At 45.0% G+C, this 21,943-nt stretch overlaps 1 protein-coding gene across 3 annotated transcripts in view; it reads right to left on the bottom strand.

Moving 5' to 3' along the window:
• Positions 1–21,943, bottom strand: part of vps28 (VPS28 subunit of ESCRT-I) — a 33,001-nt gene that overhangs the window by 8,985 nt on the left and 2,073 nt on the right. For all 3 annotated transcript variants that reach the window (XM_073055263.1, XM_073055261.1, XM_073055262.1), the window contains exons 2-8: positions 20,172–20,230; positions 16,838–16,866; positions 16,402–16,439; positions 15,694–15,783; positions 7,671–7,776; positions 7,142–7,243; positions 5,020–5,073 (exon numbers count right to left, since the gene is read on the bottom strand). In XM_073055263.1, coding sequence (XP_072911364.1) covers positions 5,020–5,073; positions 7,142–7,243; positions 7,671–7,776; positions 15,694–15,783; positions 16,402–16,439; positions 16,838–16,866; positions 20,172–20,202 — 450 coding nt within the window. In that variant the 5' untranslated portion in view covers positions 20,203–20,230. The remainder of the gene's footprint in view (positions 1–5,019; positions 5,074–7,141; positions 7,244–7,670; positions 7,777–15,693; positions 15,784–16,401; positions 16,440–16,837; positions 16,867–20,171; positions 20,231–21,943) is intronic.

Here is a 21,943-nt window from a genome sequence, read left to right on the forward strand (position 1 = left end):
TTAAAATCAGCCTGAAGACATTCAACATTACATCTAAAAACTGGGAAGACATTGCATTCAACACACACAAAATGATGGAGGAAAAGAGTAAACAGGCAACGTTTCAAGCCAAGACCCTTAATTGAGACTGCAGAAAAAAAAGATGAGGAGTAAGAAGGTGGGGTCGAAAAAGTAAGAAATACAAAGTAGTAGGTGATAGCTGAAACTAGGAGGGGGGATGGGTAAAGTAAAGAGCTGGGAAGTCGATTGGTGAAAGAGATAAAGGGCAGAAGGGAGAATCTGATAAGAGAGGACAGGAGACCATGGAAGAAAAAAAGGCAGTGATGGGCAGGTAAGCAGATGAGGTGAGAGAGAGAGAGAGGGAGAATGGTGAAGGGAGGGCCTAACAAGCAGAAATAACAAGCATGATAGGCAAAGGAGGATTGGTTGATGTTGTGTACTTGGAATTTCAGAAGGCCTTTGATAAGCTGCCACACATGAGGATGCTTAACAAGCTACCTTATGGTATTTTAGGAAAGATTCCAGCATGGTTAAAGCAGTGGCTGATTGGCAGGAGACAGAGTGGGAATAAAGGGGGCCTTTTCTGGCTGGCTGACAGTGACTAAGGTATTCCACAGGGGCCTGCGTTGGGACTGATTCTTTTTACATTATATGTCAATGATTTGTATGATGGAATGGATGTCTTTGTTGCAAAGTTTGCAGACGATATGAAGATAGGTGGAGAGGCAGGTAGTCTTAAGGAAGTAGAGGGGCTAGGAAAGGGCAGTCTCATTAAGAGTGTGGGCAAAGAAATGTCAGATACAGTGTCAGGAAGTGTATAGTCATGCATTTTGGTAGAAGAAATGAAAGGGTTCAGCATTTTCTAAATCGAGAAAAAGTACAAACAAAAATTGAGGTGCAAAGGGACTTGGGAATCCTTGTGCAAGATTCCCTAAAGGTTAATTTGCAGGTTCAGTCCGTGGTGAGGAAGGCAAATGCAATGTTAGCATTCATTTAAAGAGAACTAGAATACAAAAACAAGGATGTAATGTTGAAACTTTATAAAGTACTGGTGAGGCCTCACTTGGAATACTGTGAGCAAGATGTGCTGAAATTGGAGAAGGTTCAAAAGAGGTTCACGAAAATTATTCCAGGATTGAATGGTTTGTCATATGAAGAGCGATTGATGACGCTGGGCCTGTATTCACTAGAATTTAGAAGACTAAGGGGTGACATCCACAAGGCATTTGATAAGATACCCCATGCAAAGCTTATTGAGAAAGTAAGGATGCATAGGATCCAAAGGGACCTTGCTTAGATCCAGAATTGCTCACAGAAGGCAAACAGTGGTTGTAGATGGGTCATATTCTGCATAGAGGTCGGTGACCAGTGGTGTGCCTCAGGGATCTGTTGTGGGACCCCTTCTCTTCGTGATTTTTATAAATGACCTGCATGAAGGAAAATGGGTTAGTAAATTTGCTGATGCCACAAAAGTTGGGGGTGTTGTGGATAGTGTGGAGGGCTGTCAGAGGTTACAGCGGGACATTGATAGGATGTAAAACTGGGCTGAGAAGTGGCAGATGGAGTTTAACCCAAATAAGTCTGAGGTGATTCATTTTGGTAGGTCAAGTATGTATGATGGCAGAATATAGTATTAACGTTAAGACTCTTGACAGTGTGGAGGATCAGAGGGACCTTGGGAGTCCGAATCCATAGGACACTCAAAGCTGCTGCACAGGTTGACTGTGGTTCAAAAGGCATACAGTGTATTAGCCTTCATCAACCGTGGGATTGACTCCACTTGGAGTACTGTGTTCAGTTATGGTCACCTCACTACAGAAAGGATGTGGAAACTATAGAAAGGGTGCAGAGGAGATTTACAAGGATGTTGCCTGGACTGGAGAGCATGCTATATGAGAATAGGTTGAGTGTACTTGTCCTTTTGTCCTTGGATTGATGGAGGATGAGAGGTGATCTGATCAGAGTGTATAAGATGATGAGAGGCACTGATCGTGTGGATAATCAGAGGCTTTTTCCCAAGGCTGAACACGAGAGGGCACAGTTTTAAGGTGCTTGGAAGTAGGTACACAGGAAATGTTAAGGGTAAGTTTTTTTTTAAAAACACAGAGTGGTGAGTGCATGGAATGGGCTACTTGCGACAGTGGTGGAGGCAAATTACAATAGGGTCTTTTAAAACTCTTGGATAGGTACATGGAGCTTAGAAAAATAGAAGACTATGAGTAACCCTAGGTAATTTCTAAAGTAAATACATTGTGGGCAGAAGGGCCTGTATTGTGCTGTAGGTTTTCTATGTTTCTATGACTTCATTGAAACATATCGAAGGGTGAAAGGCCTTGATAGAGTGGATGTGAAGAGGATATTTCCTAGGGTAGGAGAACCTCAGACCAGAGGCCACAGCCTCAGAATAGTTTCCTTTTACAACAGAGATGAGGTGAATTTCTTTAGCCAGGCAGTAATGAATCTGTGGAGGCCAAGCTTTTATGTATATTTGAGGCAGAGGTTGATAGATTCCCAATAGGTCAGGGCATGAAGGGATACGGGGAGAAGGCAGATTAGGGCTGAGGTGTATAGTCTGGAATGAAAAGCCTCATTCGTGCACGTCTAGCCTCACCCCATCCTTTCACCAGCCCACCAGGGATAGGGTTCTTCTTGTCCTCACCTACCACTGCACAAGCTTCCGCACCCAGCACGTAAATTCTCCGTAACTTCTGCCATCTCCAATGGGATCCCACCACCAAGCACATCTTTCACTCCCCCCCCCCCCCCCACCACTTTCTGCTTTCCCTACATGACTCCCTTGTCCATTCGTCCCTCCTCACTGATCTCCCTCCTGGCACTTATCCTTGCAAGCTGAACAAGAGCTACACCTGCCCTTCACCTCTTTCATTATCATTCAGGGCTCCAAACAGTCCTTCCAGGTGAGGCAACACTTCACCTGTGAGTCTGCTAGACTCGTCTACTATATCCAGTGCTCCCGGTATGGCCTCATGTATATCGGTGAGACCTGATATAGATTGGGAGACTGTTTCGCCAGACACCTACGCTCCATTCGCCACAAAAAGCAGGATCCCAGTGGCTGCCTGTTTTTCATTCTACTTCCCATTCCCATTCCAACACGTCAGTTCATAACCTCCTATATTGCCGTAATGAGGCCACACTCAGTTTGGAAGAGCAACACATTATATTCCGTGAAGGTAGCCTCCAACTTGATGGCATGAACATCACACTTCCAGTCATGCCCTCCCCCCCCGCCCTCTCTTTCACCATTTCCCATCCCCATATCCCTCTCTCAATTTATCTCCTTAACTGCCCATCACCTCAATCTGATACTCCTCACCCTTCCCTTTCTTCCATGGCCTTCTGTCCTCTCCTATCAGATTGTCCCTTCTCCAGCCCTTTATCTCTTTCACCAAATTCTCAGTTCTTTATTTCTCCTTGTATTTCTTCCTCCCCTTTCCCCATCTTGCTATTCTGACTTCTCATCATTTTTCTTCAGTCCTGATGAAGTAACTCAGCCCTTAACATTGACTGTTTATTCTTTTCCATAGATGCTGCCTGGCCTGTTGAGTTCCTCCAACATTTTGTGCATGTTGCTTGGATTTCCGGCATCTACAGATTTTCTCTTGTTTGTGTTAAGACATTGTACTCAACAGGTACACCCGGAGGAAATCAACAAGAACTGAGTTACATGAGAGCGACTACAATGTTGCCTCAGAACACAAGTGGCAGCTGCAAAAGGAGAGACTGAACAACCAAAAGACCTAACTGCTAACCATAGCCACAACTCACTCTTGCCCATGCTGCACCAGAATATCTGGATCCTGGATAAATCTCTACAGCCAGAGGACCCTCCAATAGACAACCCAGTTCCCAAACTGGGGTCCATGGACCTCTTGCTTAATGGTATTGGTCCATGGCATACAAAAAGGTTGGGATCCCCTGCCTTGAGAGCACACCTTACTTGACTTGACAATGAATCCAAGTACATAGTTTGCTGAAAGTGGAGATATGGAGAAAGCTTCTGGCATGCTTGCCTTCATCAGATGGGGCACTAAATAGAAAGGATGTAATGTTGTGTTTTTACTGTACTAGACATTAGTGAGTCTGCACCAATATGGTGTGTGCAGATCCAGTCTGCATACTACAGTCCTACAACACAGAAACAGGACCTTCAGGCCAACTCATCCATGCTGAATAAGATACCTATCCAAACAAACACCATTTGCCTGTGGTTGGCCCATATTCCTCTAAAGCAAGAGTTCCCAACCTTTTTTATGCCATGGACTCCTATCATTATCTGAGTAGTCCTTGGACCCTAGGTTGGGAACCCCTGCTCAAAACCTTTCTTATCCATATTTAGTCATAGTCATATAATGCTAGAGAATAGAAAATGTGCCTTTCAGCCCATCTAGTCTATACAAACTGTTAATCTGCCTTGTCCCATTGACCTGTACCCAGACTATACGCCCTCCATACCCCTCCCATCCATTTAACTATTCCAATTTCTCTGAAACTGAACCCACATCCACTACTTGCACTGGCTTTCCAGGCATATATTTACAGCCTTTCTTAATGGAACAATGTTAGCTATACTCTAATCCTCTGATACCTTACCTGTCCAAGTGATTTTACTATAGGCAGGATGTGGTTAGGTTGAAAGGGGTACAGAAAAGATCCACAGAGACAGTGTCCAGAGAACAGGGCTTGAGTTACAAGGAGAATTTCCATGGGCGACACCAACACTGATCACGGATGTGCAGACAGAGTAACACCCCTGCCACATCACCCCGTCTACTGAAACTAATTTAGTCCTTGGTTCAGCGGCCCAGGGCACATTTAAAGCTGTATGAAAACAAACAAACAGGAAGTGTGGATTTGTTCTGTGATGCTCCAGAAATCAGTTCCTGTTACATGCTGGAAACATTAATGTGGGGTTTCACTACAGCCTCCAAGTATTTGCCCAGGAGCTACGTTTGGCAAGCACTGTCTACATGCTGCAATGATTCACACCCTGCTCACCTCATCCATGGCTCTGATCTCCAGACGCAGCTTGTCCATCACCGTGATGAAGAGCTGTGAAGAGACATAGATGGTCAAGGAGTATAAACTAAGGCAAAAGACAGTCACACGGTTATGGACATTGGCCCTGCCGCCCAACTCATCCTCATGTGGAGAAACAGATGGTCAAGGAGTAAAAACCATGGTAATGGAGCACTGTGGGAGAGGTCACGGGGTCAAATGGTCACAGCACACACTAGCCCTACTGCCCAACTCATGTGACTGATTCCCATCTGTCCTCTTTCCATTTGGCCATGTTTGGCCTGTATCCCTCTAAGCCTTACCTATCTATATACCTGCCTAAGTACCTTTTCAGTATTGTGAATGTACCTGCCTCAATCATTTCCTCTGGCAGCTCATTCCATATATTGACCATCCTCAGTGTTAGCCCTCAGAGTCCTATTAAATCTCTCCCTCTCAACTTAAACCTGTGCCCTCTAGTTCTTGATCAACCCTGGAGAAAACAACTGAGTGCATTCACCCAATTTCTATCCCTCATGATTTTACACACCTCTATTAGATCACCTGTCACCCTCCTACACTTCAATGTGAAAGTCCCATCCTCTCTCCGTAACTCAGTCCCAAGTGAATCCTGACAAAATCTTTGTACATTTTTTCCGTGCTCTGTCCAGCTTCATGGCATATTTCCTAAGGCTGAACAAATGCAGCCTCACCAACATAACATCCCAGTGTCCTGACTGATGAAGGCCAGCGTGCCAAGATTCTTCTTCATCACAACTTTCAGTGTACTCCTAGATCCCTGTTCTACATTTCCTAGGACTCAGCCATTCACTGTGAAAGCTCTATCATCATTTCTTTTCGCATGGCCATGAGTGGAACCACAAGAATTGGGAGAAATTCTTAAAGAAATTTCTTTCTATTGTGGAGTAAATGACAGAAGTTAAGGCTATTTCCTGGATGACTATTTTCTGAAGATGCTGCAGTCAATTGTTAAGGATTAGATCTCATGGTACTTGGAGGCACATGATAAAATAGGCCATTGTCAGGTTGGTTTCCTTGAGGGAAAATCTTGCCTGACAAATCTGTTGGAATTCTTTGAGAAATTAACAAGCAGGATAAACAAGGAAAGTCGATGGATATTGTGTACTTGGATTTTTAGAATGCCTTTGACAAGGTCATAGAGTAATAGCAAGGTACAGTACCAAAACAGGTCCTTTGGCTCATCTAGTCCATGTTGAACCATTTAAACTACCTACTTCCATCGACCTGAAGCTGGACCATAGCCCTGCATACCCCTACCATCCATGTACCTAATCAAACACTGCTAAAACATTGAAATCAAAATCACATCCATCACTTACACCGGCATCTCATTCCAACCTCTAAGTGGAAAAAGCTTCCCTTTGTGTTCCCCTTAAACATTTCACCTTTCAGCCTTAACTCGTGACCTCTAGTTGTAGACTCGCCCAACCTCAATGGAAAAAGCCTGCTTGCACTTACCCTTTCTATATCCCACATAATTTTGTATACCCCTAACAAATCTCCCCTCAGTCTCCTATGTTCTAGGGAATAAGGTTCTAACCTATTCAAACTTTCCAAGGGCAACATGGTAGTATAGTGGCTAGCACAATGCTTTACAGTATTGGTGACCAGGCTCATTTCCCACCAATTGTCTGGAAGAAGTTTGAACACTCTCCCCGTGACCGCATGAGTTTCCTCTGGGTGCTTCGGTTTCCTCCCACAGTCCAAACACAAACAGGTTAATTGGTCATTGTAAACTGTCCCCTGATTAGGCGCAGATTAAATCCGGGGATTGCTGGGTGGCGTGGCTCGAAGGGCCAGAGAGCCTATTCACACTATCTCAATAAATTAATGAATAACTCAAGTCACAGGAAAATCCTTGTAAATTTTCCCTGTACTCTCAAACTTATTTACATCTTTTCTGTAGGTAGGTAGCCAAAACTGAACACAATATTCCAAATTAGGCTCACCAACAAACATCTTATACAATTTCAGCATAACAACCCTGGAAGCGTTGTCCATGGGGGGGGGGGGGTACCGTCACTGAGACAATGCCAGTAACACTGGTTCAGACAGGACGGAGTGTGACCCCAGCACTCACCGAAACAATGTCAGCAATGCAGCGATTCAGGTTTCCTTTGTCATCCTTGATGGTAATGGGACGGTCTTCCTTAATTCTCTCCATGGCCAGCGGACAGTCCAGCTGAGGGATGAGACACCATGAAATCAGCACAGCACTGAACTGTGTTGCCCCAAAAAACACACTGTATGTACCCTTCCCAGTTACACACCCCATCTTTCCACAAAATCTGCTCCCCTCCCCACAGGTCAACCTCTTTCTAAACCCTCCCACTATCACTCTCACACCCTCTCCACCAGTCACCCTCACACCATCCCTGTAACCTCTTCCCAGCACCCTCACATGTCATGCTTCAGCCCCTCACCCATCACCCTTCTCCACCCCAAGCCTTGAGGTGCACCTGCAGAACTTGTCAATGGAGGTGATGTCCACTCCCTCGTCTCCCTCCCCCAGCCCAAGCCCTTATGTACCCTTTAAGGCCTGCAGAAGTCATAGATGGAGATAATGTCCACTCCCTCATCACCCTTCCCTAACCTGAGGATTGACGTACCCTGTAACGCCTGCAGAACTCATCGATGGAGGTGATGTCCGCTCCCTGCACCTGTCTGAACGCTGCTTTGTACTGAACCAGTAGGCGGGAGCAGGCGGCTGTGTATCTGGAACATCAACCCTTGTCAGTGAGAGAGCAACAGCCTGGGTCTGCGGAGTGAGGAGGGTTGAGGGTGAACATGACTGGCCTCCCTACCTCACTCTGTAACCCCACATGAATCCCCAACACCCTACACTGCCCCATTGGGAGTAGCTCTGGGGCCTGCAGAGTGAAGAGGGTTGAGGATGAATATTGCCAGCCACCCTGCCTCTCTCTGTATCCCCAAGTGATTCCCCAACACTCTGTGCTGCCCCATCAAGGGTGCCTCAGCAAATTTCACATCTCACAGGAGTCAAGGAAATGTAGCAGCTCAAGGCAATCCAGAGTTCAATCCCAGCATACTCTGTAAGCAAGTTTGTATATTCCTTCATTCCTTCCAGCGCGTATGTGCTCCAGTTTCCAACTTCATTCAAAAGATGTACCAGATAGGTGAACTGGGCATTGTAAATTGTCTCGTGATTAAGTTTTGGTTAATTGGGTTTGTCAGGGGTTGCTGGGGTGGCGTATCCCAAAATAAATCCAAGCTCAGATTAAGCTCGGGAACCTTCTCTGCACTGCCCCCCATAGAAGCGGCTCTCTTCTTCAGAAACCAGAATCTGGGTATTCCCCAACAATACTCAAAACTTTCACTCCATCAGCAATTACAAACTCTCCAGCCTCATGCCATCAGGAGTAACAGAGGACATCATTTTAAGCTGAATAGAGTCCAGATCTAGGGTCTCGCCCATGACATCAGCTCTTTTCTGTATTGCTTTCCATAAATGCTGCTTAATCTACTAGTTCCTCCAGCATTTTGTGTGTGTGACGCTTTGGATTTCCAGAATCTCTTGTGCTTACAGTATTCTAGGTGTGGTCTAACCAGAGTTTTATAGAGTTGCAACATTATTGCACAACTTAAACTCAATCCCTGACTAATGAAACCCAATAAACCATATCTCTTGTTAACCACATTATCAACTTGCGTGGCAACTTTAAGTAATCTATCAATTTGACTAGGAGTTTGTGAGACTTGGTATGTCACCAAAGACATTCACAAACTTCTACAGATGCTTTCTAACTGGTTTCATCACAGGGGTCTGTGTTGTGACTGCTTTTCATGGTATATGTCACCAATTGGTATGACAGACGATGGCTTTGTGGTGGCCAAGTTTGCAGATGATATGAAGACAGGTGGAGTGGCAGGTAGCTTTGAGGAAATAGAGAGATTGCGAACCTCCTCTGGACCCTCTCCATACTTTCTTAGAAAGGGGCCCAAACCTGTTCACAATACTCCAAGTACAATCTGACCAGCACTATATAAAACCTCAGCATTACATCCTTGTTCTCATATTCTGGTCCTCTCAAAATGAATGCCAAAGTAGCATTTGACTTCCTTACCAACTGAACCTCTGAGCCAACCAGAAAAGGCTCCCTTTATTCCCTCACTTTGCCTCCTGCCAATCAGCCAATCTTCTATCCATGCTTGTGCCTTTCCTGTAATACCATGGGCTCTTATCTTGTTAAGCAGCTTCATGTGCGGCATCTCCTCAAAGGCCTTTCTTAATCCTGCTCAGCAAGACCTTCTCATGGCCCCTTCTAGTTCTCCTAATTCCATTCATAAACTCCTTCCTAGCAACCTTGTAATTTTCTAGAGCTCTAACGGTACTTAGTACCTTGAACCTTTCATAAGCTTTTCTTTTCTTCCTAACTAGATTTTCTACATACTTTGTATACCATGGTTCTGTAACTCTACCATTCTTGACTGCCTCAATGGAACATATCTATGCACAACTCCATGCAAATATTCCCTGAGCATTTGCCACATTTCTGCCATGCATTTCCGAGAACATCTCCCAAGTTCCTGCCTAATAGCATCATATTTCTCCCTACCCCAATTAAATGTTTTTCCAAATTCTCTGCTCCTATCCCTCTCCAGCATTACGGTGAATGAAATAGAGTTGTAGTCACTACCTCCAAAATGCTCTCCGAGAGATCTCACACCTGACCAGGTTCATTTCCCAATACCAGATCAAGTACAACCTCTCCTCTAGCTGGCTTATTTACATTTTGTGACAGGAAACCTTCCTAAATGCATTTAACAAACTCCACCCCATCTAAACCCCTTGCACGAAGAAGATGCCAATAAATATTAGGAATGATAAAATCTCCCAACACAACCCTATTATTATTGCACCATTCCAGAATCTGCCTCCCTATCTGCTCCTCAATATCCCTGTTACTATCAGGGGGTCTATAAAAAACACACAGTAGAGTTATTGCACCTTTCCACCCACAATGACTCAGTCGACAATCCTGACACTATCCTTAATTAGCAATTAGTGAAGACTGATGCAAAATACTTATTCAACTCATCCGCCATTTCTTTGTCCCCCATTACTACCTCTCCAGCATTGTTTTCCAGCAGTCCAATATCCACTCTCACCTCTTTTTTACACTCCATGTATCTTCTTTAATATTATTGGCTAGTTCATCTTCGTATTCCATCTTTTCCTTCTTCATGACTTTTTTAGTTGCCTTCTGTTGGTTTTTAAAAGGTTCCCATTCCTCAGTCATCTTCTTTGAGATGTATATATCCTGTGCTTTCTGAATTGCTCCCAGAAATTACATCTATTTTCCCAGTCTACTTGTATATTGAAATCCCCTGTGACTAAATGGAGGAATTTAAGGTGGGGGGTTTTATGGGAGGCAGCATTTGAAGGTCGGCACAACATTGTGGGACAAAGGGCCTATAATGTGCTGTACTATTCTATGTTCTACTAACACAACATTGCCATTCTGACATGCATTTTCTATCTCCCATTGAAAATTGGTGACCACGTCCTTACTACCGTTTGGGGGTCTGCATACAACTCCCATCAGGGTATTTTTACCCTTGCAGTTTCTTAGCTCAACCAACAATGATTCTACACCTTCCAGTCCTATCTCAACTCTTTCTAATGATTTGATTTCATTTTTGTTTTAACCAATAGAGCCACCCTATCCCCTCTGCCTACTTGCCTGTCCTTTCAACACAATGTGGATCTTTGGACATTAAGCTTCCAGCTATAAGGCATTAACTTAAAGAGGAATAGTGTATAAGAGTAAGGAGGCGTTGATGAGGCTCTATGGGGCACTGGTGAGACCCCATTTGGAATACTGTATGCAGTTTTGGACCCCCTATCTTAGAAAGGATGTGCTGATGTAGGACAGAGTTCAAAGAAGATTCACTAGGATGATTTCTGGAATGCAGGGACTGACATGTGAGGAGCGTTTGTCGGCTCTTGGATTGTATTCATTAGAATATAGAAGAATGAGAGGGGATCTCATAGAAACATTTTGAATGTTGAAAGGGTTGGTCAGAGTAGATGTGGAAAGGCTGTTTCCCTTAGTGGGTGAGTCCAGGACAAGAGGTAACAATCTTAGAATTAGAGGGTACCCATTTAAAACAGAGATAGGAGAAATTGTTTTTAGCCAGAGGGTCGTGGATTTATGGAATTCATTGCCACATACAGCTGTGGAGGCCCAATCATTGAGGGTGTTTAAGGAGGAGATTGATAGCTATCTAATTAGTCAGGGTATCAAGGGATATGGGGAAAAAGCCGGAAATTGGAACTAGATGGGAGAATAGTTTAGCTCATGGTGGAGTGGCGGAGCAGACTTGATGGGCCGAATAGCCTACTTCTGCTCCTTTGTCTTGTGATCTTGTGATAAGCTTCTTTCAGCTACGATTCTGTGATGCCCACAACATCATACGTGCCCATCTGCAACTGTGCTACAAGTTCATCTACATTATTCTGTAAACTGCAAGCATTCAAATGTAACATCTTCAGTCCTGTAGTCACACTTTTGGATTTTGAGTGTCTTTTACATTGCAACTCATCCTGCTGACTTCAATTTTGCCCTATCATCAGGCTCTCCTTGCTAGGAGTCTCAGTACACATTGCCTTTGTTTATAAACCAACTACACCACCCTCAGCATTATCACTCCAGTTCCTACCCCCCTGCCAAATTAGTTTAAACCTCCCAAAAAGCTCCAGCAAACCCACCTGCAGAGATATTGGCCCCTGTCAGGTTAAGGGGTTCAGCTGTAAGACATGTACAAAACATTGCTCAGGTTTTGACAAGGACAGGGCAGTACAAGTGTTCAGCAAAGCTTTTGTCAAGTGACATTGGTCCAGGATTCAGGGTGACCTGCACAAGTGCATACAAAACTGGCTTGGTGATACAGGTCAGAGTGTGGCACTGGAGTACTGGAGGCCTGTCAGCAGTGCTGTGTCAACGTCCAAAATTCAGGGTTTGGTGGGATTCAGGGTGACCTGGACAAGGTGATACGGGTCAGAGGATGTTAGTGGAGGACTGGAGGCCTATGAGCAGTGCTGTGTGTTGGGTCCACTTCGTTTGTCATTTATATTAACAGCTTGTATGAGAATGTTGGTGATGTGGTAAGTCTGTGGATGATACAAGCATTGGTGGTTGTAGTGGACAATGAAGAGCTTGTCCAAAGTTTCAACAGGATCTCAATCAACTGGGGAAGTGGGCAAAGGAATGGCTAATGGAATTTAACTGGGATCAGTACAGCAGAACAGGCCCTTCAGCCCACAATGCCTATGCTGAACAACGCAAGTTATGGTAAATCTCTTCTGCCTGTATATGATCCATATTTCTCCGTTCCCTGAACACTCAGGTGTCTGCCTAACACCTGTACCCTCTGTGTGAAAAACACCTGTCCCTACTACAATAAACACAGGAGAGCTACACACACAAAATGCTGGAGAAACTCAGCAGGTCAGGCAGCATCCATGGAAAGGAGTAAACAATCGATGTTTCAGACTCTTCATCAGGACTGGAAAGGATGGGAGAAGAAGCCAAAATAATAAAGTGGTGGGAGGGAAGAAGGACAAGCTGGCAGGTGAAAGATGAGGGGGAAGGTGGATGGGTGGGGGAGGGAGGAAAAATTGAGAAGCTGGGAGGTAAAGGTGTAAGAGGTAAGGGGCTGAAGAATCACTTGATTCTACCATGTTCCTGGAGAACTGGAAAATTGCAAATGTTACACCATTCTTTTAAAAAGGGAGGAAAACAAAAGAAAGGAAATTATAGGGCAGTTATCCTAACCTCAATGGTTGGGAAAGTATTGGGGTCCATTATAAAAGAATAATTTTGGGGTACTTGGAGACTAATGATTAAATAAGTCACAGACAGCATGGTTTCATGTAAAAGGAAATCTTGCCTGACAAATCTGTTAGAATTATTCATGGAAGTAACAAGCAGGGAGGACAAAGGAGAGGCAGTGCATGTCATTTACTTGGATTTTCAGAAGTCATTTGATAAGTTGCCTCACAAGGCTGCTTAACATGATAAAATCCTATGGTGTTACAAGAAATATACTGGCATAGATAGAGGAATGGCTGACAGGTAGGTGGCAGTGAGTGGGAATCAAGGGAGCTTTTCTGGTTGGCTGTCAGTGTTCCTCAGGGGTCAGTATTGAGACTGCTACTTTTCACATTGTTTGTCAATGATTAGATAATGGAACTGATGGCTTTGTGGCCAAGTTTGCGAATGATACAGTTAGGTGGAGGGGTAGCTAGGGCTGAGGAAGCAATGCAATAGCAGCAGGATTTAGACAATTGAAAGAATGGGCAGATTAGTGGCAGATAGAATAGTGTTCAGAAATGTACAATAATGTCTTGTGGCAAGAGGAACAAAATTATGGATTATTATCTAAACGGGGAGAAAGTTCTAACATCAGAGGTGCAGAGGGACTTGGGAGTCCTCACACAAGACTCCCAGAAGGTTAATTCAGTTTGAGTCTGTGGTAAAGAAAGGAAATGCAATGTTAGCATTTATTTTATGGGGAACAGAGTATAAATACGAAGAGATAATGCTGAGCCTTTATAAGAAGCTATTTAAGTCACACTTGGAGTACTGTCAAGTTTTGGGCCATTTATCTCAGAAAGGCTGTATTGTCATTAGAGAGGGTCAAGAGGAGGTTCACGAAGATTATTCCAGCAATGAAGAGGTTAACATGAGGAGCATTTGGAGGCTTTGGGCCTGCATTCAATGGAATTTTCAAGAATGTGTGGGAATTTCATTGAAACCTACTGACTGTTGAAAGGACTGGATAAGGTGGATATGATGAGGATGTTTCCTGTAGTGGATGAGAGGACTAGAGGACAGCCTCAAAATTGAGGGATAACCTTTTAGAACAAAGTAAGGATGAATTTCTTTTAAGCCAGAGTGGTGTATCTTTGGAATACTCTGCCATAGACTGCAGTGGAGGCCAAAACCATGGGTGTATTCAAAGCAGAAGTTGACAGGTTTCTGATTGGTCGGGGCATCAAAGGATATGGTAAGAATACAGGTGTATGGATTGAATGGGATCTGGGATCAGCCACGACGGAATGGCAGAGTGGACTCAATGGGCTGAACGGCCAAATTCCGCTATCATGTCTTTGTAGTCTACCTCCGGATCATTCAGGAGGCTGAGGGGGTGATAGATAGGACAATTAGGGAGGTAGTTACACCCAAAGTGCAGGACACAGAAAACTAGGTGACGGTCAGGAAGGGGAAAAGGGTTAAGGAGCCTCTGCAAAATACCCGTGTCCATCCTCCTCAACAATGGGTATATCACTTTAGATACTGTCGGGGTGGATGACCTAACAGAGTCGTCACAGTGATCGGGACTCTGGCACTGAGTCTGCCTCTGTGACTCAGAAGGGAAGTGGGAAGAAGAGTCACGCTGTGGTGACAGGGAATTCATTAGTTAGGAGAACAGGCAGGGCGGTGAAGAACAGAAATCTCAGGGTACAGGGACACAGGATGGTGACATACAGAAATCTCAGGGTACAGGGACACAGGATGGTGACATACAGAAATCTCAGGGTACAGGAACACAGGATGGTGACATACAGAAATCTCAGGGTACAGGAACACAGGATGGTGACATACAGAAATCTCAGGTTACAGGGACACAGGATGGTGACATACAGAAATCTCAGGGTACAGGGACACAGGATGGTGACATAGAGAAATCACAGGGATACAGGATGGTGACATACAGAAATCTCAGGGTACAGGGACACAGTTCCGAGAGTGATGACACATTGAGAGAGGGTGGAGAGGGCAGCATTTTACAAAAGTGCCATCATTGATCAGGTCACCAAACGGACTGCATGACCCTACAGAGGGCAATAAAAACTGCCAAGAAGATCACCGGGGTCTTCTTCCTCACATTCACCAGGAGTGCTACAGAACATCGTTGAGGATCCCTAACACCTATTACACAATTGCTTTGACCCACCACTGTCAGGAAGGAGGTACAGGAGTATCATGACTAGGACTGCTGGACTGGGTAACAGCTTCTTCCCTCAGACTTTGAGACTAATGAACTGAGACCTCATCACTAGGATGAGGTGCTTACTGTACTGTTTACCATGCCGTACAGTACATCCACTTGGAACTCTACTTTGTTAATTTATGGTAATACTCTGTTATATGTGCTGTGGAGGCTCTGTGGTCTGGAGCAACATTGTTTCATATGGATGTATATCTTGTACAGTCAGGTGATAAACTTGACATTAAGTGTAGCCATAGGAACATTATGTGACACAGTAATTGCACAAGATGTTGGTGAGGCCACACTTGGAGACGTGTGTTCATGTCTGCTTATCAAGATGTCAGGAGGCTGTAGAGGGAGCAGAGATAATCACCACAATGTTACTGGGTCTGGGAGGCCCGATTTCAAAAAATATAGGTCTCAGGCTAGGGCTGAAGGAGGCTGAGGGGTGACCTAATTCAGGGGTAGACAACCATGATAGATAAATGGTACAGTTACTTCCCCAGCAATCGGGAGGCCAAACATGACAAGATAGATAAATGAACTGCTCCAAATCTATGACAGACCCTCACCCACCCTCTCCATCAACCGTCCACAGAATGAGACACTCACTCAGTTGGAGTGACACAGTCCTTGATGTAGGTTTTCTCCAAAGCCTGAAGAGTCTTTACAACAGCAAACAGTTCTGCCATGTTGTCATATCTGGGGTTCAAGGACAGCATCAGGTAGGGTTCCATTACATCCTGCACCCAGCCCTCCATTCCCCTGGACCACTCACCCATCCCCCATTGCCCAACCCCTCCGCCAATCACCCTCACCCCTACCAGACCATTCACCCCTTCCTACACATCCTCCACCACCCAACCCTCCTCCATTGACCACCCCCTCACCCACTGACCAACCTTCTCCCACCACCCATTCCCTCCCCCAGACCACTCACTCCTCCCTACACATCCTCCACCACCCAACCCTCCCCCACCACCCACCATCTCCCCCACTGACCAATCATCCTCCATGATCACTCACCCCTCCCTATCCATTCACCAACCAACCACCCTTTGGCCCTACCCCACACCCTGATTCTCTTAATTTTTCCCACACCAGTCCCTTCCTCTCTCCATACCATTCCTTCTGCCCTTCATCACACCCCTTTGCATCCATTCCTCGCTACAGCACTGTTGGTCACTTATACTCCATCCCTCCCTTTGTCTCTCCCCACCTTCCTGTACCCAAACTCCCTCCTCACTGAGGACCCCTGACCTCCCTCCCTCGAAGGGATTGGGTCTCTATCCCTGTCGGAAGCCACACGTCCTCACTCACTTCTCTCGTTCCCGAGCATTTTTGTACAGCTTCACCTCCTGAAACACAAGGAGCCATCAGTCAGTGCAGAGCCAGACTCCATGCAAAGAAACCCCTGCCACCACCCTCCACCAAATCCCTCCCTTCCACATTCCTCTCACCTCGTTCCTTCCCTCAGCACCACCTCCCTCATCTTGGCCCCTCCTCCAGCTTCCCTGCTCCTCCTCCTTTGAAAAACCCCTCCCTTCCTCATTCCTCTCACCTTGTTCCTTCTCTCAGCACCGCCTTCCTACCCTCAGTCCCTTTCCAGCTCCCCTGCCCCTCCCCTAGGTCCCTCCTCCAGCTCCAACAGCATCTCCCCTCGGCCCCTACTCCAGCTCCCCCTGCCCCTCCCATCAGCCCCACCTCCAGCTCCCTCGACCCCTCCTCCAGTTCCCCCGCCCCTTTCATTTCTCACCTCATAAAGTTCCGGCTTGTTGCCTTGTGCTGTAACATCCGAAAGGAATAGTTAGCACTGATTCACTGATGTGAGGGACAGGGTCTCTCATTCACTCACACAATCCCCAGCTGTTCAAATGACAAGCCCACCACCCCCAATTCCCTGTGCCACCATAGCCACCTGTGCCTGACCCCAGTGGCCTTGGGGCAAACGAGGAGCTAAGCTCCGTAACGGAGAAATTGCATTTGACAGCAAGGTGGCATTCATCTGTACATATTAATGCCTTAGAAACAAGATCATCACATTTGTCTCCAGCACTTGCCCTGGCAGCACCACTCAGGCACCCATCAGTCTTTGTGTAAAGAAAAATCCCAAATCATACATAAATCTCTTTAAACTTTCCCCTCTCACCTTAAACATACACCTCCTGGTATTTTACTTTGCTACCCTGGGAAAAAGACTGTTTACCCTGTTTATGGCTCTCATAATTTTATAAACCTCCATCAGACCTCCCCGCCCCTGCTGCTCCAGAGAAAACACCCTCTCATGACAGCACATGCTCTATAATTCAGGCAGCATCCTGGTGAACCTCTTCTGCACCCTCTCCAAAGCTTTCACAGGAGGTTACTGTTGCAACTGTGTGAATTTATTACAAGACCATCAGCCATTGGAGCAGAATTAGGTCATTCAGCCAATTGGGTTTGCTCCACCATTCTATCATGGCTGATTTACTATCCCTTTCAACCCCATTCTGTTGCTTTCTCCCCATAACCTTTGATGCCCTGACAAATCAACCTAGCAATTTCAATTTTAACATATCAATTTATTTATGTAAATGATTAGGATGTGAATGTACAAGGCCTGATCAGTAATTGCCAATGGCACGAAATTAGATGTTGTTGATAACAAAGAAGATTACAAGGGAAACTTGATCGGTTGTGAAGTGGGCTGAGGTGCGGCAAATGGGATTCAGTACAGGTAAGTTTGGAAAGTCAAACCAGCATATGACTTGCACTGAATGGTAGGGCATGAGGCAATGTAGTGCAACAGTAGGACCTACGAGCACAAAGTATTGTCTGTAGAAAGCAGTATCACAAGTACACTGGGTGGTGGAAGAAATGTTTAACACCGACCTTCGTCAGTCAAGGCATTGAGCAATACACCCAGTGTGCTGGAAGAGGTCAACAGGTGAGGCAGCATCAATAATCGGGAATAAGCAGCTGACGTTTCAGGTTGAGACCCTTCATCAATACAAGAGTTGGGACGTTCTGTTAGTCTGGTACAGTTGTCCAAGTCATTAATGAGGCCACACTTGGAGTATTGTGTACAATTTGGGTAGTCTTATGAGCAGCAGAAAATCAGAGATCAGAAACCTGAGAAGACAAACTTCACTCAGCTTCGCCGACTAAGCAGAAAAGGCAATGACTGACAGCGGTTGGAAGCTTTGAGCAGCAGCCAATCAACATTCTGGATTGATTGGCAAGAACCAATTAAAGTAAGGCAGGGGCAAGCAAGGTGTCCATTGTCGTAGTGGCCATCGTTGGAGTGACCATAAAACATTGGAGCAGAATTAGGCCATTCAGCCCATCAAATCTGCTCCATCATTCTATCATGGCTGATCTCGGATACACCTGCCTTCTCGCCATATCCTTTGTGCCCTGACTAATCAGGAAACTATCAATTTCCATTTTAAATCTACCTACTGACTTGGCCTCCAACACAGTCTGTGGCGGAGCATTCCACAGATTCACCACTCTTTGGTTAAAAATAAAATTCCTCCTTACTTCTGTTCTAAAAGATCATTGGGCTCTCTTCCAGGGAATGTGGGACCTGTACAGAAGAGACAGTTTGCACCCGAATTGGAAGGGGACGAATATCCTAGCGGAAAGGTTTGCTCATGCTGCACGGCGGGGTTTAAACTAGAATTGGAGGGAGGATAGGAACCAAAGTGCCAGAACAGTTAGTGAAGAGTTTTCTTTATTTATTGAGATACCGTGGGCAGTAGGCACTTCCAGCCCTTTTGGCAACAACGCCTGATTTAACCCTAGCCCAATCACGGGGCAATTTACAATGACCAATTAACCTACCAACTATAACGTCTTTGGACTGTGGGAGGAAGCCAGAGCACCCGAAGGAAATCCTTGCAGTCACAGAGAAAACGTGCAAACTCCTTACAGCCAGTGACCAGAATTGCCCAGCCCAGCCCCTAGTATCATAAAACGTTGTACTAACCACTACCATGCTGGTAGAGCACTGAGGAGTGCAGTCGAACAAAGGATCCGAGAATACAGGTCCATAATTCTTTGAAAGTGATGTCACAAGTAAATGGGGTTGTAAAGAAAGCTTTTGGCACATTGGTCTTCATAAATCAAAGTACTGAATATAGGAGATGGGATGTTATGTTAAGGTTGGATAAGACATTGATGAGGACTAATTAGGAGTATTGTGTGCAGCTTTGGTCACCTACCTACAGGAAAGATGTAAAGAAAGTTGAAAGAGTACAGAGAAAATTTACAAGGATGTTGCCGGGTCCAAGGCACCTGAGTTACTGGAAAAGTTTGAATAGGTTATGACTTTACTCCTTGGAATGTAGAAGACTGAGAGGAGATTTGATAGAAGCATACAAAATTATGAGCGGTACAGATAGGGTAAATGCAAGCGGACTTTTTCCCACTGAGGTTGGATGGGATGACAACAAGAACTTATGGGTTAAGAGTGGAAGGTGAGCATGAGGGGAAACTTCTTCACTCAGAGGGTTGTGAGAGTGTGGAATGAGCTGCCAGCGCAAGTGGTGCATGCCAGCTCAATTTCAACATTCAATGGAAGTTTGGAAGAGACATGATTGGCTATGGTTCTGGCACAGGTCAATGTGAGGAAGCAGTTTAAATAGTTCAGCATAGACGAGAGGGGCCAAAAGGCCTGTTTCTGTGCTGCACTTTTACACGAGTCTATAGGCACTAGCCTCCCCACCATTGAGGATGACTTCACGAGGCAGATTCTCAAACAAGTGGCATCTATCATCAAGGTCCCCCAAAGCCTAGGACAAGCCCTCTTCTCATAACTATCATCAAGGAGGAGGTACAGAAGCCTGAAGACACACACTCAATGTTTCAGGAATAGTTCTTCCCCTCCGCCATCTGATTTCTGAAGTCCACGAACACCGTCTCACTATTTTGCTGTATTTTTGCAATTTTTTAAAATACATTTTTCATTGGAACTTATAGTAATCTTTTTATGTTTGCACAGTACTGCTGCCACAAAAGAACAAATTTCACAACAGTGACAATAAACCTGATTCTGAATTATAAAGATTGCAGCACTGACCCATCTGGCACACACCACATGCGCTCACCTCCTGTACTGGCTGCAATACCCTGGAACATCCTGATGAGAGACGCCTTCACGGAATTCCTGCCAAAAGAGGAACAGGGTCAAACGTGGGGTCGAGGAGAGAAGAGTCCCTACCAACAGAGGACCAGGGTCAAATGTGAGGTCAGGGGAGGGGGAATCCCTACCAACAGAGGAACAGGGTCAAGCATGGGGCCAGTGGGGGTGATGGGAACTGGGGGAAGGGTGGATGGAGTGGGTTGGAGGGGGCATTAAATTCCATCTGTCAACTTTTTTGCCCATTTTTCCTGCTGATGCAAATCCCTCTGCAAGCCATGATAGCCTTTCTTACTGCCCACTATACTCACAATCCTGGTGCCATCTGCAAATTTGCTGATCTAGTTAATCACATCATCCAGATCATTGATATAGATGATAAACAAAAGGATCCTGCAGCACTCCACTAGTCATAAGCCTCCAAGTCAGAGAGCTAACACTCTACTACCACTCTTGACTTCTCTCACAAAGCCAATGTCTAATCCAATTTGCTATATCATCTTGAATGCCAAGTGACTGAACCTTATTGACCAGCCTTGCATGTGAGACCTTGTCAAAGGCCTTACTAAGCAATATGTAGACAGCATCCACTACCTTGCCTTTATCAACTTTCCTGGTAACTTCCTCGAAAAACTCCGTAAGACTGGCTAGACACGACCTACTATGCATAAAGCCACACTGACTACCATTAATCAGTCCCTGTCTATCCAAGTACTCATATGTCTGGTCCCTTAGAATCTTCCAATAACTTCCCCACAACTGATGTCAGGCTCACTGGCCTATAATGCCTGACTTCTATAGACTCTGTATTGTCTCCCGAGTAAATACAGCTGCAAAGAATTTGTTTAATACCTCTCACGTTTGTTTTGGCTGCACGCATAGATTACCATTCTGATCTTCCAGAGGACTAATTTTGTCCCTTGCAATCCTTTTGTTCTTAACACATCTGTAGAATCCCTTTGGATTCTCCTTTGCCTTGTCTACTCAGGCTAACTCATATCTTGTTTTAACCCTCTGATTTCTTTCTAAAGTGTTTTCTTGCATTTTTCCATAAGCACCTCATCTTTTTTTTCCCCTGGGCCTCGATATCTGACAGGCACATACAACCTTTGTACTCACAAAACTTCACTTCTGAAGGCCTCCCATTTAGCAATTACACCTTGCCAGTAAACAGTCTGTCTGTATCCACACTTTCCAGATCATTTCTAACACTATCAAAGTATCAATCCATGGACAAGACCTATCTTTTTGCATACTTACTTTGAAACTAATAACATTACAATCACAAATTTCTGTCACCTGCCCTGTCTCATTCCCTTAAAGCAGATCACACTCTCTCATTGAGCTATGTACTAATTAAGGAAACTTTCCTGAACACATTTGACAAACTCTATCCCGTGTAGACCTTTTACAGAATAGGAGTCCCTGTTAACAAATGCAAAGTTAAAACCACCTACTATAACAACCTTGTGTTTCATGCAACAATCTGCAATCTCCCTCCAAATTTGTTTCATTAAATCCATTGAACCATTAGGTCGTCTGTAATATAGCTCCATTAACGTGGTCACACATTTCTTATTTCTCAGTTCCACCCATAAAGCCTCACTAGTCAAATTTTCCAGTCTGTTCTGACAGAGCACTGCTGTGACATTTTTTCTGACTAGTAACACCACTCCTCCTTTAATCCCTCCCGCTCTGTCACCCCAGAATTTTTGAGCTGCCAGTCCTGCCCCTCCTGCA

The sequence above is a fragment of the Hemitrygon akajei genome, chromosome 8 (genome assembly GCF_048418815.1).
Source record: "Hemitrygon akajei chromosome 8, sHemAka1.3, whole genome shotgun sequence".
In the NCBI taxonomy this organism is placed as follows: Eukaryota; Metazoa; Chordata; class Chondrichthyes; order Myliobatiformes; family Dasyatidae; genus Hemitrygon; species Hemitrygon akajei.